The 20,507-nt window shown below is 35.9% G+C and overlaps 1 protein-coding gene across 11 annotated transcripts in view; it reads right to left on the bottom strand.

Moving 5' to 3' along the window:
* Arid1b (AT-rich interaction domain 1B) overlaps positions 1-20,507 on the bottom strand; it is a 404,160-nt gene that overhangs the window by 173,709 nt on the left and 209,944 nt on the right. For 6 of the 11 annotated variants that reach the window (XM_074071680.1, XM_074071715.1, XM_074071705.1 and 3 more), the window contains one exon: positions 6,313-6,354. The exons of the other annotated variants lie outside the window; for them this stretch is intronic. In XM_074071680.1, the coding sequence (XP_073927781.1) occupies positions 6,313-6,354 (42 nt within the window). The remainder of the gene's footprint in view (positions 1-6,312; positions 6,355-20,507) is intronic. 11 annotated transcript variants of the gene reach the window in all.

Genomic DNA, 20,507 nt, shown 5'->3' on the forward strand with positions numbered 1-20,507 from the left:
TAGAAAATACACATAAGAGTTGAAGAATCAGTGTTAGTTTAGCTTTAAAGCAAGAAATATGTACAGTACGTGTTTTTAAACAGAAGATTAATACAAGCTTTGCTGTGATTACATTTATAAAAGGTAGAGATATTTTAACAGTCAGTATCTTATACTCAACTAAACAATGTAAATCTGAAATACTATATTGATGTTCCCCCTGCTAACCCCAGACAAATTAATGAGTAGATGATCCACTGCAAGTGTCCCACTGGAAGGATGTCTAATTTTATTACCCTATTTCAACCTTACTCCTCTTCAAATCTAATGGGACATGGTTTGTGTTTCTTTACTGAACAAACATCCTCTCTATAGCACTTTATTAAAACAACAATTTCCTTCAGTCTTCCATGTATCTAATCTAGTTTCCATTTAGACAATTCAAAAAATGGCTGCTCTAATTGTGAAACAGGTTATGCTAAAATGTCTTCTGTCATATAAATACTTGGAATCTTTATTTTCTAGATCAACTCTGCCAGCAGAGCTTGTTGTAGAGATGGAAATGCTCTCCATATACACTGTGTCAGTGTGGCAGTCACTAGCACTCACTAGCTATTGTAATGTGGCTAGTGAAAATAAAGAAATGATTTTAAAATAGAACTTAGCTTCCATTAATCTCAGTTTACACAGCTACACATGACTCATAACCACCATGCTGGATAGCACAATTCTAAATGACCAAAACGTACACTGAGAACTGACTAATGTAGAAAAGCTCCAGGATGACACTGAAGACTCAGAACCGATGGTCTCTGCGCAAAGCTTGAGCTGGGTTCTCTAGGGCAAACTGGTCAAAAAAGGCCAGGGAAGCTCCCACTTTCCTTAAGGTTCCTGATTATCAGGCCAAAGGAGACCACACAGACTGTGCTGTCAAGTTCTGCTCATTTTGTCCTTGACTATGATCATGACATTTTAGTTTCATATGGGGGGTGAAACACAGGTGATTTTCATAATGGTCAGATGTCAAAAAGCAAGAATGAGACCAAATGTGACTTAGGTCACTGTCAAATGTGATTCCCAACTATATAATTTTATACAACAAAAAATACTGAATTTGTAAAACAAAATACATTTCATTTTTATCTTATGGGAAATTTACAGATGACTAATCCCGTTATTTATAATTTTTAAGTGAAATTCGAATCCTATTCTATTCTGTAGAATACAATAAACAGATTCAGTGAAGGCAATAATACCACAGAACATAAAATTGTATCCAAAATTTCTATCTTTTCTTGTACTGTTTCCTGGCATAAGCTCATTCTAAAAGTTATATCAAGAATGTAAGGTTGGGGGCTATCAGACTGGCTTGTGGATATAATGCCTGCCTAACAAGCATGAGGCCCTGAGTTCAAGCCCCAGTACTGCTAAAAGAGGGATAGAGGGAAGGAAAGAGGGAGGGGAAAAGAATGTAAGGTTGGGCCAGGTGTGGTAGCTTCCATCTGTAATCCCAGCTACTTGGGAGGTTGAAATAATAAGGTAAGTACTTGAGGTCAGTGCAGGCCAAAAGAAAAAAAAAAAAAAGTTAGTGGGACCCTATCACAAAGAACAAACTAGGCATGGTGGTACATGTCTATAATACTAGCTATTTGGGAGGCAGAAGTAGGAGGATCAGCGTCTGAGGCCAGTTAGGACAAAAAGCATGAGTTCTGATCTGAAAAATAAGTAAGGGCTAAAAGGCATGGCTCAAGAGGTAGTGGGCTTGCCTAACAAGCATGAGGCCCTGAATTTACACCCCAGTAATGCAAAAACAACATAAAACCAAAATATTGTAATGTTGATGAAAGCAAGAATTTATTGGTCCTGCCACCACATTTCCAGTATCAAACATATACCATGTATAACCTGTAGATAGTTATTTGAGAGGAAACTATGGAATGAAATAGAATGCAGTCAATGAATATAACTGAAGAACTTGATTAGCAAACAAATTTAAGTTAAGCAAGATTAATTGCAACTAATAGTTTTCAGTGTCAACTATACCAACTCGATAGGTTCTACAAGCACTAACAATAATCATGACTTTCTTCAGGTGAGCTCTAAAATGCTTTAATATAAAATGCCAAGCTATGCTGGTGCTGTAGCTCACTGTTAGAGCACTTGCCTAGTGCACACAAGATCAAGGGTTTGATTCCCCAGAACTCCAAAACTGCTCCCCTCTCCTCCTACTCAAAACAAGTCAAGCTATATATTGACCAGATAATGGTCAAATCAGTGAGTAAGATCTCAGACTAGAAAGGATTACAGTAGTAATATATTAATATCAGAAGGCTCTTAGCAACCACAATTGTTACACCATCAATAGAACTCTTGAATAATCATTGACAATTATTTACTGTTAACCTTGCATAAGTCAGTATGAATATAAAAGATGAACAACGGAGTCTGTGAGGCACATTCTTGCTGAGAATAAAGTGTTACATAATAGAATTGGCCAGGACATATTATGCTGTCTCCCAAATACAAAACAAAACAAAAACAACCTGGTAAAGGAAAAATTCCAAAGGAGGTGTACAGGGGTGGTGAGAGCTGTTGGGCCCAGAGGGTGAGCACTCAGCAGTCTGGCACACTAGAGAGGAAGGACAAGGTGTGAGTTAGGCTCACAGCTGTATCCAGAAGACGATGATAGGTGGAGATGAGATTAGCTTGAATTTTGAGGTTGTTCTTCCCTATTATGCCTAATTAATCAAGATATGGATAAAAAGAAACACATGAAGATAAACAAATTTAGGACTTACTTTAAAATCTCTTTTTAGACACTTTGGCTTACTTAGCCTTTTCTATTTTATAACTGCAACGCTAAGTGACTCAAACAAGTATAAAAATTATTGCCAAGAGGATAAAGAAGTAGAAAGAAAAGTAATGTAAATGAAGACATAGAAATTATATACAGGACATATATTAAGAAGAGAAAAAAGGGCTGGGAGTGGAGCCTTATGACCTTGGGAACAAATGACCCTTGCACTGTCAGCTTCCTCATTGAGAACATCACAAGATCTTAAAGATCTCTTGCAGAATTAACATTTTAGGACTCTACAGAAAAATATTTCAAGAAAAGATGAAAAGAGGGCAATGCAGAAAATGTTGGAAGGAAGACACAATTACAAGAGGGCTAAGGAATACAGTATTGAAGAAACCAAATTGGTTACAGCTTAATGTGCATCAGAGTTTGGTTAAAAAGGTGGGGTCAGAAGGAATAGTTTGAGGCTTTCTCTCCCCAATCAGAGCAGTGAAGTCTATGAAGAGCAGCAGCCAGCAAGGTCCCCAAGAGCAGACTGCTCTTGGCATGTTGTCAGACACTATGATGTCCTAATCATGTCATTTTTCTTTTGTAAGAGTAGCACAATATGCTTATCGTTATTATCCTCAGGATTCATTTTAAATTGACTCTTGACTTATTTTTCTATAGAATCATACACTTTTTAATATGTTCAAGTCTTGATCAGAGCCAAAGTTAAGAAAAGTGGTCTATAATTTACAGAACTTTCCTAATGAATTTACATATATTTACCTACTTTATTTGAAAGCACCTCTTCTATTCATAATTTTTGTTTTTCACTATATATAATTAAAAATTAGGCATCTTAATTGTATGGAAAAAAACTGAAGAAAATTGAAATTAACTAAATTGAAAGGGAAAACTGGAACCACTACGAATAGCTGGAGTGCCTAACACAAAAAGTTATGAGCATTTCAAATTCCGAGTTACCTTTATTTGAGATAAGCCAGGTAAAACAAATCAGTACTTCTGTGAAAGTAACATTTAAGTGGAAGAGCAAACACAGGTATATTTCCTATTAGATTAGTTTTTAAAAATTTAGTAACGTCAGTCCTAATAGTTATGATAGTTTTACATGATTTCCAAATTGTTTTCCTGGCTGCATTTCCCCCACATTCATATACAACATTTGGTGGTTTGCATGTCTGGGTCTCAACATGTTTTAAGTTCTTTTTCAGTGAGAAAACAGAAGTTTGACTTCAATCTTAATATTAAGCTTATAGATGTTAGTTTGGCAAGCATACAAGTGGCAAAGAATTGAAGGGGGAAAAATAAGTAAAGAAAGATCAAAGGTGCAATGGTGATTGTCACTAAAATAATCAGAGACATACTTGGAGTTGACACACATTCCAGTGGACTTGAAAGTGTGTATTCAGATAATATTATTACCTACCAGTGAGTTGGAGATTTGAATTAGTTTTCCTTAGAAATTACAAGAATAGGGAAAAAATATCAATTGTGACCAATGCTGAATACCCAGATTTTTAAAGAAATAAAACAAATTTTGGCATTCAAACATATATTTGCTGACTTCCAGGAGCAGCGAAAAATCTTTCAAGCTTCTTATTTTTAATTGTATGTGTAAAACTCTGCTATAGATCTGGAAAAGTAAAAAGCACGGAATGTTTTAAAGATCACCAAATTGTTGGGGGAAGTTTCAAGCCACTGTTCCTACAAATAGAATTTAGGGCTATAAAAGCAATCTGCTAGGTTCACATGGAACAAACATGAAATCCTTACACACTGGGGAGACTACCAGAGACGCTGGTTGCACTGCCCACAGCTTTGCTGCATACTCAGTGAATATGAAGATGATTCACGAGAACGGATCTACATGTTTATTAATTATGTAATGAATATTCTGCATGCATACTGGGCATTAAATAAAAAATGAACTCAGAAAATGTTAAATATTGCTAATAATACTGAAATAGCCTTTTTAGAAAAATTAGAATTATTTATTTTGGTAATATCTGATAAACAGAAACATCAAAACATTAAGGTAAATTTATTATAACAAATATTTATAAAGTATTAATTCATATTTTCTTTTAATTGACATGCATTTATGGCTTAAAATTTTGCTACATTTATGTCAGAATTGTTTTAATTTCAATTGTTTCATTCTGTCAGTCATCTCACTGTACAACCTTTCAATTGTGTTTTTAAAATGTCACCTATGTGGAATGGAAGTTGGGAAAAAGATAAATAACCAAGCTTTAACTTTATGCCACAATACAGTGCATAATGGAGTCATGTAATAATCCTACAATTTTGTGGTCTAAAATTCCCATCAATCTCCCACCTCTTAAGCTCCTAATGGAAGACCCCAAACACACTCATTTTATACTCAATAATTCTACAAAAATGAAATCAGACACCCTAATCTGTGCCTCCTTCTAATTTATGTACATCATATAAAAATAGCAAGTATGTACAAAAGGTGAGGGAACTTATAAAGAACACAGGTTTGGAAAATTTCCATTCTGAGAACTCTAATTCCCCCTCAACTCCCTCTTCCACTACCTGGCCCACACCAACAGTCAGCAGGCCCTGCAGACTGACTTCTTAAGGATGTCTGCCCTCTTCCTCCTGACACATGTCTACTATACTAGCTTAGATTACATTAGCATCCATCTGATCTATTCCACTGACCTTGACAGGACCCTGGCACATCCATCGTCCAAACTATGGCCAAAGTCATCAACCTAAATCGCAAATTAAATCATTTAGTACCCCTCCATTTTCTATAGGATAAAATCATCTTTTACCTCTCCAACCTTAGATCACATCACAGAGGCAGAACTTAACATTAGTTCCCTCTGATATTTTTCATGATTGTTTCCCACTCAAAAATTACTCATTTCGCCTCCCTCCTTTCTCACATAGATACAATCAAAGCCCTCAGAAATCATCAAAGTTCCAGCCTCCTGGAACTACTCTACTCCCTCTCTCAGCCTCTGGCATGTTTCTACCAGGGTTTCAAGCCCACTGCAGGACAATTCATCTGTTTACAGGCCTTTGTCAACCAACTGTGGGCTCCTTCTGGGAAGGAGCTGGTTTTAATTTGGTTGTGACTGGACCACAGGGGATCAGAATGAAACAGCAATGAAAAATAAGTAAGTCAATAAAACCAGAGATACAAGTACAATACAGCACTCTGATAACATTCAGCTGTTACATTTCAGTACCTCCAAACTGGGGGGAAATCACTTGCTTCAAGGCTAATTCAAATTTAAAAGTCAATTACTACTAAATGAAACTCTGGTTTTCCTATACTTTTCTCATATCCTCTATAACAAATAAAGGAGGTAAAGAAAATAGTAGCAAGATTCAGTCAAATCTTAATCACAGTAAAAGAGAAATCTTACTTAAACTTGTGAAGATTTTCACACCTCAGAAATCATGAAACCAACAATGCCTGACTATGGAGCCTTTGCACCAACCTAGAGAAAGGAAGAAACCTGCACAATAAGCTACACCAGGTCACACACCTTTAGTCCAAAGGCTGCGTCTTCAGAGGCCAAGACTTCAACCTGAAATCATAAGGAGAAAACCATTTAGACACTGTCAGGAACCTCTGTGAGTGCAGCCCCCGAGGTCAGAGCCCAGGTGTGGCCTGGACTGAATGGAGAGGATGCTGGCATTCAGCTGAGGTCATCTGACAGGGAGAAAGTCTGAGTGTCCTCCCAGCTGGTGGGAACCTACCACTGCCCATCTCCTGGGTGTTCAAACTGGGGAGGCTCCAATCAGAGGAAACACCTGCCCTGCAGTCCGTTGGTCCTCAACAGAACCAACCTTCTCATTTACATCACAACATGCTGCACACACTTTCTGATCTCTCACTGACAGTGAGGGAAAGTTCCGCTCCACCAGGCAGTTTCACTATGCTAGGCCGCTGCTAGTAATTTCTTGTCCTGCTCAAATCAGAGTGGGCAGAGTTGAATCTCTGGAATGCTGCAGAGCAAGAGTTCCTGAAAGCAGTTCTCTGGAAAAGACAGGCAGAGTCTAGGCAACAAGTTGTGAAATGATGGCAAAACTTCAAAATTGGCTTGTTAGTCTTATGCATTAGGAGACAGCACTCATTAACATGAATTTAAAAAGCTGCATGGAAAAAGAAGTACATTGATAATTGCTGCTTTTTAAACATAGTTATTCAGTCTAGTGTGTAAAGCTTTTAACTTTGACTACTACATAGAGCCAATATATGACAGAAAAGAGCAAAGAAAGAAGGCAAGAAAACTAATTTGAATGTTTAAAGAGTCTGAGGAAGACCATGGGAGTGGGGCAATGCTATCTGACAAACTGACTTCACTATGGGTTTTAAGTTTTTAAAAATTAGGAATGTGGTGTGTGTTTAAGCAGAAGGCATACAACAGGCCTATCCAACAAATCTTGCTATAAAAGAAAACTAGATTTGTCCCTTGGGGATGGAACTACAGAACGGAAGATAATTCCAGTAAGAATGACGTCCAAAATGAAAGTCCACGGGTTAAAAAGAAACCACCGCTGAACATCAATCAATCTCTCACTCTCTCTCTCTCTCTCTCTCTCTCTCACACACACACACACAAGCACGTGCACATGCACCAGACAGAGGCTGGTGCACACAGTGAAAGGCTGGCTGGATTAGGGACTGAGAAGATGCATAGCCACATTTTGAGGAAAACCATATGTTGCTGATACCAAATATGATTTTAGGCTAAAGACTGAAATGTTGGATAAACGATAGTATCAAATCATTATAAGATTCACTGACAGCGTTTCTGTTTACACTTCATTTTCCAAAGCTGTTAGATTTAGAAGCAAGCCTTATTATAGACTTTTTGCTTAAAAAAAACAAAACAAAAAAAACCCCACTGCTTGCATCTTACATATGTTTAAATTTCCAAAGTCCTGTCTTCTTTTACTAACTTCAAATATTTTTAAATTGCAATTCCTAACTGAAACAGTAAAAACTTTAGTTAAAAGGAAAAGCAAATTTGCTGAAGTTAAGTACTGTGAATGATATGACATTTCCTTATGAATTACAAGCGTACATAGTATCTCCTTAAATCATTCAATCAGTACATTTAACCTTTTATGGGTATTTTAATACATAAAAAATTATTTTTAAATACATTATTAGGTTCAAACTGGTGAAAATCAACTATAGGATGAATTCTGGGTATCTGAACAGATTTAAAAAAATCAAAGTAGCAAGAAAAATCAGCAGCACATAGAAATTTATTTAAAGATAGGGCTATAGACCATTTGACAATTGGAGGTGAAAGCAAAGGGAAGCTTCCACCAGGAATTAGAACTCCCCATGTGGCTATCAACAGACAGAGATAATGGGGTGGGAAGAAGGTGACCTATCAATAGGTCAACCTCTTATTTCACCTCAGATTCTATCTACAGCAAGGCTCAGATAGGGGTTCTGAAATTCCTTATTATACTTTGAAGCAAGTTTAATTAAAGCAACTTTATAAAAATATTGGTTTTGTTTAAAACATAAGCACCCTAGTTCAGTGTGTTTTACATTCTCTAATCCTGTAAGATTGTTTTAGTATCTACAGAAAAAATGCTGGTTTTAAAAACATGAGACTACCCTCATTTTAATATTGAGGGAACATCAGTGTCACACAAAGATTTTCATGCTGGGTCTAAGAGCACTTTTATCTAAGTTGGAAGGAATCCCCCTCTAGTGGGATAAGGGAGTATTTCAACCTTCACATAGTTTTCAGTAGTAGTCATTAACTTACCAACAGAAAAATCAGTGAAGCTTTTTTGTTCCTTTTGTCATAAATTTGAAATTCTTTTAAAAAAGAGAAGTTGATAGCTATTTTGTATTTCATAAGTCAATGAGATTTTAGTTATTACTCAGCCAGCATCATCAAATTTAATTTGGTTACAAAGCAATCACAATTTTAAGTAAAAATAAGAATGGATACCTGGGGGGAAAAATATGTGCTCAGTGGAAAGATGATCATATACTGGGAAGATACAGTACTGACAGCAAAAATGTTAATTCTTTGCCTCCATTACAATTATTTATCTAATCTAAGTCCCTCAAAAGAGGGCTGATAAATTAGCTCAAGTGGTAGAACATCTGCCTTATATGTGTTAAGGTGGTGAGTTCAAACCCCAGTACCATCAAAACAAAAAAAGAAAAAGAAATCTCAAAAGAAACTCCCTCACTTATTCACTAATAAATACTTTCTGGATACTCAATATATGTGAGATTTTGTGTTTAATGCTATAAAATAGTCAAAGTGATGAGTTTCATATAAATACCAGAGTCAAATATATTTAAGCATTGAGCAAACACTGTAAAAGATCCAGACCCAGCAATGACACGATGAGGTTACTCATGGTGTTCTTTTTCTTTCTAAATGTTAGTTCTTGGGAGACTAAAAAATAGCCATATATAAAGTCATCAAGAAAAAAATCACTGCTTTTAACACAGATGAAATTAGGACACAATGGCCAATGTTCTTCTTTTCCATACAGAGAAACAGACTTGACCTTCAATGGGAAATAGAACTTCTCAAGAGTTCCTCCAATATAGAGGTGGGAAGGGATGAGTTTCCAATATATCACACTTATTTCAAAAGATTCTATAATCAACATTGTATAACACAGATGGCTAAAAGGACTCCATCTGTAGAGAACGCTGAAGAGTATCATCAAAGTGTAATCCTGGCAAAGTTCAGAAACAGGAAAGCACTTGACCGTGGCCCTCTCAACAGTCACAAGCCCCACCTCAACGCAACTTCCCTCCTTTTTTTTTTCTCAAAATGTTTTACAGAATTGAGAAAACGTGAACTTATGACTTTCAAAGTCCTTTTCACTTTCACCTGTAATTTACACAAAGTAAAAAGATTAATTCCAAAAGTCAAACAGTGAGACCACATGTAAAACAAACAAACAAAACAAGGCAAGCTAAATCTATATGTGTAGATTCAGAAGTTTCTATGATATTCTAAGTAAAAAAATTCAAGAACAGCCCTGGAATGGCTCATGCCTATAATCCCATCTGCTTGAAGGTAGAGATCAGGAGGATCAAGGTTTGGGGCCAACCATGAAAAAAAAAAAAAAAAAGTAAGCAAGACCCCATTTCAACCAGAGAGGCTGGGCATGATGGTCCATGCATGTCATCCCAGTTACTCTGAAAAAGTAAGTAGGAGGGCCTTAGTCAGGCTCCCCTAGGGGGAAAAAACAAAAACAAAAACAAAAAAAAACAAGAGATGTTATCTTAAAAATAACCAACATAAAAAAGTGGGGAAAGTGGGACTGGAGCCATGGCTCAATGGCAGAGTGCCTATTTAGCAAGAATGAGACCCTGAATTCAAACTCTAGTACTGCTGAGAGAGAGAGAGAGAAATCAAGAACAAAGTGCACAGTAAACAAGCATCCTTTAAAAATGCGGGGGGGTGTCAAACGTGCTTGGCTTCTGGCAGAAAAACTTACTTTTCATTTTATATTGTATTATGATATATGCCTTTTTTTCAAGAGCTACATGAACTCTTGCTTAATTAAAAGTAATTAGCTAAAATGCTAAAATTTAAAAGAAGGATTAAAATCAGAAATTTAAGATTTTAAATATTCAAACTTGCCCATTTCTTTCTTCCATGCCTTCTAGACTCTGTGCCATTCTAGAAAAAGCCTTCGTCACTTCAGGATTTTAAAAATATTCATGCTTTCTTTTAATAGGCTTGACTTTACTTTTTTACATTTAAATATTTGATGCACCTGCAATTTATTTCAAAATAACAAGGGTAAGGGGTGACTCAGCTCTAATTTTCCATTTGAATAACTGTAATGAAGAACAATCCATTATTTTCTCCACTAATTACAGATACTATGTCTTTACCATAATTAAACATTAAAATAAATTTTGCCTCCACTTCCACACAGGGACAGGAAAGGCAAAATTACACAAGTGAGCTGCTATTCAACGAAAAGGGGTTTGGGAGTGAGGGGAGGAGACTGGTAACAATCAACGCGAACCAAGTAAGTTTTCAGTCATGACTATTTCACCAGAGTATTATGAAGGAATTGGATACTATTAGGAAAAATAATTCTTGGGTATATTGGTATCCAAGGGACAAAAAATATTATTCTACCTTTGCTGTGACTGTCTTGATTGGGCCCAAAAGACCAATAAACCAACTAAAATCTACTCCATGAATCATTCTTTTACCTAAATTAAGAAAAAGGCGATCCTGGTAAATAAACTGCTTTCCAAAACCCTGTCTTAGGATTTAAAACAATTTAAACTGTGGGACTAGTCTGTCTGCCTGTGTCTTCCTCCCTCCCTCCCTCTCTCTCTCTCTCCCTCCCTCCCTCCCTCTCTCTCTCTTTCTCTCTCTCTCTCACACACACACACACACACACACACACACACACACACACACACACACACACAGAGCTCAGGTTGGGATGCAAAGCTTTAATTTCAGCAAGCAGGGAATTTTTTTTGTCTTTTCTTTATTATTGTTGCTTATTATTATTTTATTAGTTTGGGGGTTTGTAATTCATTTAAAGAGTGGACCCCTTTTAAAAACGGTATGAAACTTTGCCAGTATTCTTATTTTGCTTATTAACTCTCTTATCCTTATTAGCATATATAGCCCACAGGAGAGCTTAAGGATATACTTGCTACAACTGCTCAATGTCTGTCTAGATGGTAACAGAAAAAAACACACAATAATTTCTCATCCTGTGAAATGCTACTGACTAGAACAATAAATCTCTGAATGTGTTTTAAATTAACTAAAAAATTTAATAGGGACTCAATAATTGGCAATAATAAAATACATGTATGTCATCAAAAGCATCTGTTATATTTAATCCTGTGTAACATACTTCACAACAGTGTGTATTATTACAATTTCACTTTCCACCACAAAGGATATGTGCACATTACCTCCTATGCCAGACTGTTAGCTGTACCTTCATATACCAGGCTGCTGCATTTTAAACAAAGGCAGTCAGAACTGTTGTCATGTTCCATCTCTCTATCTGTCCAATTTGACCTAAACTTGTGATCTGCCCGAATCAACAGACAGCAGTAGTGCCAGTTCCAAGTCTATGAAACAAGAGGTGATGTACATTACTAATCATCGTCTCCAAACTCAACCAGTCATCACGAGACTAAGTCCAGACTAGCCTGTAGGAGGTTCTGTTTCCATACTGCTTCAGTCAAGAGCCAGTCAAGCTGAGGAGCAGAGCTTTGGCTCATTAGTAGCTGATTGTAGGAGGGAGACCGAGCCCAGCAGAAACCAGAAGAACCACCCAGCTGAACTTAGGCCAACCGTTCAGACTGTAGAATCAGGAGCTAAATAAATGGTTGCTGCTGTTTTGTACACTAAGTTAGGAGTTGGTTTGTCACACAATTACAAAAAGCTAATTGGTGCAGCATACATTTCTAAATAAAGGAACACTCAGTATATCATGTGTTTACTGGCAGAGTTCCAGATGAGAACACCTTGACACTGAAGGAGTTATGAAAGCACTGGTAGCACCCACACAGTGGAACAGCTAGAAGCTATTCCTCCATCTCCACTCCAAACAAACTTTCCAAAGGCTTCCAAGACCATAAAGTTAAATTTCATTTCTTTAATATAATCAACAAGAAGCTAAATAATGCAGTTCCTGCACCCCTCAATGACTTAGAAGGCTTTGTCTTTAATAACTTTCTTCCTGTCCCTCCTAGGGCACTGTGTACTCTACAGCCTCTTGCATGTGAGGCTCCCTCCTCCTGAAAAACACTGCTACCAGGTCATCCTACTGCTTGTATAGCAGAAAGCGCTCTCCCTTTTATTATCACTTACATTTTACCCATTTATTCATGTACTGTCTTTCTCCTTTAAAAAGAGCCAGGGCCTTGACTGACTTGCTCACACTTACCTAGAAGTGCCAAACACAGAGCAGAAGATCAAAGAATATTTGCTGAACAAAACAATGTGTATGAGTGAATGCATTGAAGACTACAATACAAACAATAAATACATGTGTAAAAAGCCAAATTTGACATGGCTGCTTATGACATAGCTGTATAGATATTATGAGGTTTAACCATGTCCAATCTAACTAGATTGCCTAAATATTATGTATTTGGCTGGTGATAATGCTTGCATTATATGCTAGTGTTATTACAAGCCAAACCAAACCAAACACCAGTTTTGCTGTATTTAATGATGATTCATGCACATTTGATACATTAGTGTTTGTAGCCAAGAGTAGGTTTTAAATTCCTTTCAAAGGATTAGGTCTTGTAAACTGGTTTCAATTAAGGAAGTAACTGCTCAAGACAGATCTTTTCTATGTACCCTGAATTAGTATGTAAGCATTCTTTTAGACTTGTATCAAAAAATGACTAACATGACATTATGGTAAATATTTTATTATAAATACATACAGTCTATAGCCTTTCTAAACTTATAGTAAATTGGGTTTTGCAGTTAAGTTGTTTGCCTACAACACGGAGGGTGGTAAGAGTATGACGCCCATGCTAGAGGTCACGACTGATCAGTGGTCACAGTACCACGCATATTCTGTAAATGATGTTTTTGAAACAGTGGAATAGGAGCCTGCCACATATAATCCTGTGGATTGTAACAACAACATTTATCAGGAAAATACAGCTACTAAATCATGAAAAATAAAGATCAAAATACAACTATCTACTAATTTCATTTGGCTTTTCCAACACAACACATGTGAATATACTTTCATATTTACCTATAGCTCTTTCTATGAACCAAGGTAAAAAGTACATACACAGAAAACATATTTACCATTAAATTATTTTTATGTGATTACTTTTTCGTGTACTTCAAGTTAATATCCATTTCTTAAGATTTTTTATATTTATTTATTAGCTCTAGAAAAGTTTAATGAAGCAAAAGATAAGCTTTAGGTGTAGCTCAACAGTAATTTATGTAAACTTATGTGTCAAAAGTGCCATAATACTCTTAACCAAACTGTACACACACACCCCACACCACGCTACGATCCATCAAATTTACTATATTATAGCTGGATAAATTCAAATACTCTAAAACACAGTCCAATAAAGCTCTTCCTACTAATAATTACATTTCATAAAAAGGATAATTTTGAATCTTAAAAATATCTGAATAAATTAAAGTACTAAAAGTTGAAAATGTGGCTAACATACTGTTTAACCATACTTAAATTGTTCTCCCAGTCACATCCACCACTGATGGTAGCTCAGAGAGGTGGAAAGTTGATATAAAGTCATTATGTGGAAGAGATGACACTACAGCCACACAGGTTGTGGTGACCCCAGACAAAAACATGTGAAAGTGCTGGGAACCAGGTAATAAGGTGTAACACAGATGGCTTTAATTGATGACGAGACACTGAGAAGGTGCTTAAAAAATGAATACATTTTTAAGTCAACAAACTTTTATTACTGCTAGAAAATTACTGCTTGCACATATTACTTCACATATTATTTTGATCTTATGTTATTTAATTTCTTTGCTTTCTCCCTGCCCCCTATCCAAATGTTCCTGGTCCCAACTCACTTACCTAGGTCTGGATGTATGAAAATTGACAAGTGAGAAAAAAACGTTTCTTGTCCTGAAATATTTCTACCTCTCAAAACAGATGTTTTAAATACACTGGAACAGTGGTCACAACCACAGATCACAGAATATCATTCAAGCCTTTTGAAGCTGATTGCCATGCTGGAGTGGGAAGACAACCCAACAGAAGAGGGATATAGGTCTAGGAACACTTGATCTTAACTACAAGTCTCAGTCTTTATATTACAATGCATTCTTGTTTTAGACAGAAATTATTTTGAAGAATTTGCCTACATAATTAGACAAACTTTCTTCAAAGCTAAGAAAGAATTCTCTGGGGAAGACATTTTTTAAATTCTTTTCAGATTTCTCTAAGTCCAATTCGTCCAAAGAACTTTAACTAAACTGGCTCCACCCTAGCCATGTTACTTACCTTTTTTCTTCTTTTACGTAAACTATTTAATACAGCTTTGCCTGATAAGGACAATAACAACAAAAATCAAAATGAACATGTGTGGCACATAAAGGAAACGGAGCCTAGTAATAGGACATTCTGGTATCCAAAATAAGTATATTGTCTACAAAAAATTTTTACCAAAAAAAGGGGAAGTCTTCAAAAACAGGTATTAGTTATGTGAAAATGCTTTGCTACCTAGGCTTTTTTAAATGTTCTTTAGAGTTCAACATTGTTCTACATTAATCCTAGGGCTTTAAATACGTTGTTTGTAACTAATTCTACAAATACTGATAAATCAAGTGATAAGGGATTTCAGCACAGGAAAAAAAATCAGGGAGACAATTGCAAACATACACTTGCTCCCCAAAGAAATGGATGACTGAGGTTTGTGAGGTTCACATTAGACTGCAAGCAATGAATACAACCCTGCAAGTGGCACAACTGTGGAGAAGGGCCCAAAGGAGAAGGCAGCTACCCTTGTTAGCACGCTCACCTAGAACAGCATGTGTCTGAACTATAACTGCACTCCAAAGCACACGTCTTGACATTAACAGGGTCACTTTCTACAGCTCTGGTCACAAAGGATTACAACGAGCCTTTGAGAAATACATGATCTGTACACGGAGAGAAGAGGAATCCTCTGTTCCTACCATAGACAGCAGTATCACAGTAGTCTGCTCCCTCGCCCACCCTCCATCAGCAATTTCACTTTCGGTGGATTTAGTTACCTGGGTGAACTGGGGTGCAAAAATGTAAAATGGAAGATTCCAGAAATAAACAATTCTTAAGTTTTAATCATAAAATTCTGACTAGTGTGAGATATCAGTCTGTCCCACCTACATGGTGACTATCCCTTTGTCCTGCATATCCATGCTATATACCCTGCCCCCTATTAGTCATTAAGCAGCAGCCATCTCCATTATGCATGATTTCAGTGGGGGTTCTTGGAACAGGTCCCCAGAGCATGGGATCAACAGCATTTTGGAAAAAGAATCGGGGAAAAAAGGATGAATTTGTCATTTCCAAGGTAAATACATGAGATTTAAGAAATGAATTTTTGAAATAATAACAATAATAATCTGTTTCACAAAATGAGCATGGTCGTGGCCATGGCCACTCTGGCAGGGCCTCATAAAGGTAGACAGTCTTAACACATGATCCAGTCACCCTGCTTCTGGGTATTTATTGAAGAGGAATGAAAAAAATACATACTTAGGTTTTAATTATGTCATATACATACAAGTATGTATATACACACGGATATACATGTGAAATTGTCTCCCTGAATTTTCTTCTGTGCTGAAATCTCTTATCACTTGAAATATACACGTTACTCATAACTGACAAAAACTGGAACAACCCATGTATCCTTCAGTTCATGAATGGAAAAACAATACTATGAAATACTTTCATATCATGGAAAACTGCTCATCAAGAGAAAGAAATTAACTTCAAATATAAGCAAAAACATGGATGAATCTCAAATGCATTATACTAATAGAAACTGGATTAAAGAGACTAAGTACTATGTGATTCCATTCATATGACATTCTAGAAAAGGCAAATGTACAGAAAAAGAAAATATCTGTGGTTGTCAGGAACTGCATGTACAGAAAGGGACATACTATAAAAGGGACAGAGGAAACTTTGAGAAGTAACAGAAATATTCTAATGTTCTACTATAATATTATTCTTTACAAGTTGCTGTGCATTGCATTTTATAACACAGTAATCCAAAATGCTCAAAAACTGCTAACCTTTCCCAATACAAAATGTAAATTAAAACATTACACTTTCTTTTCATCAAATGCCTTTAATTTTCATTGTATAGTAATTTTTTGTTTTGATAGTATTCAAGTTAAATTTTTCAGCTAATAATTTTTGGAAATGTCTCCGTAATTTGGGAGTTACTGTATTTTTCTTTTAGAGGAAGTTGAGGTTTTTGAAATATTTTGCTCAAGTGGAAACATACAGGATGTCTTTTGAAGTAAGAAAGGGCTCATTATCTAATGAGACACTTTGGCAATTATTTTTTTTCCAGTGCTGGGTATCAAATCTGGGTATCTCTCATGATAGGCAAGCATTCTACCACTGAGCTCAGACATCTTTATCATTTTAATAGAATTGAATAGAAATTTCAAAGTAACATGAAAACCTGTAAATCAACTTAAAATTAAACAAAGCTACAGTCAACATGAAAGCTAAAGTGCTATGTTCAAGTTCAGACATGAAAATATTACACATGAAAAAAACAATGTGCCACCAAGCATAAGAAGAAACTTCAGATCTGAAACATGACACTTAAATCTTTAACATAGTTCCTCTTAGTTATGGCTAAGAAGCTTTCAAGCTCAGTTTTTAAAATTCCAATCTGAAGAAGAAGCTCTTGAAGAACAATATATCCACACTGATATGGCAGTCAGCACCAATGGCTCACGGAGACGCAGTGAGAACTCAAGAGTACCAACCTTACATTATGAAGATCCTTTCTGTTTAGAAAGGAGCAAAAGGCTTGACGTGTAGTCTCAAGGACCAGTGATTAGATTTTTTAATGCTTAAAACAGCTGTTTTCTAGTAAGCAATTTAACACCTTTATATATCATGTTCACATAAGTTCTTTTTATCTTTTTAAACAAAAGGTTTCTGAAATAAATGACATACAACCAAACATGAAAGAGAACTTGTCACTTGGCATTAACACTAATTTATGTCATATCGTACCAACTACTTTGGTCAGTGTTTAGGATGAAGGCTACAACAGTTCCTAAAATAGTGAAACTATAAATCATTGTTTTTTGGAAAGGGAGGATAAAAAAAAATCTAGGTTCTACAAAGCAGTACTTGAGTAGCTGAAGTTAAATAATGCTGAACAAATCTTCCTTTCAAAAAGACTTGATTAAATTCAGCAACATGTCTGTACAGGCAGAGGAATCTACTCATATGAAATGTGAATTCAATGCCCTATAAGAATAGTTTTTACTTATTATCATACAAAGTCACTATTTAAAATGGAGAAATAGTTCAAAGTTGAAAGCATAAATAACCTGAGATACCTATAATACAATCTGAATGGAAATATGGTCAAGTGAGACATTTGCTTGAGAATGTCCTTGAATGTATTATTTAAGATTTCTGGTTTATTTCAAGAAAACTCACGGGTTGGGAAAAGCGTAAGAAACGCAAACTTGGCAGGTACTGGTGGCTCATGTCTGTAAATGCTAGCTACTTGGGAGGCTGAGATCATCAGGAAAATGGAGATTCAAGGCCAGTCTGGATAAACGGTTCACAAGACCCCATTTCTAAAATAACTAGAGCAAAATGAACTGGAGATGCAGTAGAATGCCTGCTTTGCAAGTATGACGTCCTGAGTTCAAACCCCAACACCACTGAAAAAAATAAAGAAACCCAAACTCATAAGATATTAGATAGGCAAAATTTAACTTTAAAATTTTCTATAAACCACGCAAATGCTTACAGCAAATAGAAATTGCTCTTGGAGGTAAAAGACTTTAAACACTTACAGACAGATATATCTCATGTGATAGCCCTGGGTTAGGATTTAAAATCTAACGTGTTCCAGGTAATATTAAAATGGTGACTCTTAAGTATAGTTTGGCATACCAATGATTCAGGGCCCCTTTTCACCAAGGGGATCAGTGTAACAGTAAATGCTCAGAGAATGTGAGAAGCGTTTTTTTGTTTTGTTTTGTTTTTTGTAATTCAATTGATGCGACACTATTTCAAACTGCATTACTTTATGTAAAAGAATTTGCTCTGCTTTCTTTTCCAATTATACATACCCCTTATGAGATATGCAGAAAACTAAGTCTTTCCACTAGTTCAATATTCACAAAACGAGAGAATAACCTAGAATTCACTGGCCTTTATCAGCCTAATGACTAATATACCAGATCAAAACCTACAAGGAGCCCCACTGACAATGACCAATGAGTGTTTGCCCTAAAATAGCATTTACTCTTTCTGTTCAGGAAGGGTAAGAGGGTCCAGGGGTGCAGAGTACAATAGTATAGCCTAGGATACAAAAAAACTCATGTTAGAAAACACCTAAATAATTTGGATTTAATTTAGCTTAGAGATGTCCACAGTAATAATTATTTTTTTTATAAAAATGTTGTTTGTATACATAGCAGAAACACAGAAAGAGCTGTGGAAATACTGTGCTCATATGCACAGTAAGAAGTACAAGACCTAAGAGCAAACAGAAGAATAGTATTCAGAATTATTCATTTCTTAGATTTCATCGACACAACTGACTTAAAACCACAGTCCTATCACAAGCTATCAATTAAATTTTCAAAATTAAGGTCATCTGAGTGTGAAAGGAAATAGAACTCAGGTGTTAATAGTAAGTTACAAATACAAGCAGGATCAACAACAGAGAACACAGACTTTAGAAATTATATAGCTCACAGAGGTAAAAGAAATTTAAAAACCAAAGAGGTCAGCTGGTTACTCCTAGTGACATTAAATACATGTCATTTAATCTACTATAGTGTCAAGTTACTTGAAAAGTTGTCAGTCTCTATATTACAACATCCTACTTAAAACTCCTATAAGATGACCAAAGAGAGCACTCTATAACCTCTAAATTCTTCATGACAGAAAAAGGCTGAAAAACTTAAAATATTCCCAAAAGGCTCCTTTGCATTAAATCAAGAATAAGAAAATACAGGCCAGAGGAGATGATAGTTTGCAAGCTTAGGCTTTTCTCAACTTTTACAAAATGATATTAATTGGTTTGCCCACCAAGAAGGATTGATGAACATAGCACTTGGCTCCAAAAAGAAGCTATTACACAAACAGAACCCTAGAGTCTGTCTAAGAGGCCCACTCTCCCAGCCTCTAGCTCCCTGGGTTAGAAGTCTCCCAGCCGGCCCCGCCCAAGCTCATCCCCTGAACACTGAGTCCCTCTCTCAAGATTTTCTATTTTTCCACAGTCAACCACTGTTTGTAATTGTGCAAAGCGAGTTGCAACTTATCCATCAAAGGAAGTTTGGGTAATGGTTCTATATCCTAGATGTAGCTCTGACCAAGGGTCTCATCAGGGAGGCTCCAGGTTCCCAGCCTAGTGTCTGTAGGTTTAAAGTTTCGCTTTCTGAAAATGCTGATTTAATTACCAAAATTTGCAAATAAGCAATATTCTGTCTCATGATAGGCAGTTATATATGATTTACATTTATAGTTACAAATTCCTGATTATTTTGGTTTTTTTTTTAATTATATAGTCTTATGTTCATAGGCTTTTTTTATTATTCATATTTTTTATTATTCATATGATTATTTTTATTATTCATATGATTATTCATATGATTATTTCTTTGTGACAGAAAATTAAGGAAGCTAGATCAACAAAAGGAAATACAGCATAAATCCATGCACCACTAGTTTAAAAATAATTCCCTTCATTTATAACCAAAAGCTCTAAGGGGAGAGGTAAAAAGCTTTGAGGAAAAAGGGAAAAAATAGGAAGACAAAAACATGTTTTGGAAATTACAATTTTAAATTACCACTGATAGTTTTGAGTCTAGGCTTCACTGTTGTTTTTGTGATATCATTTCTCATTCAGTTCTATTTACTATTTATAGTAGCAACAGTGCTGATAATAGAAAAACAGAGCTAAGAATTCACATCTTCAACCCCTTCTAAAATGTTAGCATTTGGGTTAATAAAA

This window comes from Castor canadensis, chromosome 1 (assembly GCF_047511655.1).
Source record: "Castor canadensis chromosome 1, mCasCan1.hap1v2, whole genome shotgun sequence".
Lineage (NCBI taxonomy): Eukaryota > Metazoa > Chordata > Mammalia > Rodentia > Castoridae > Castor > Castor canadensis.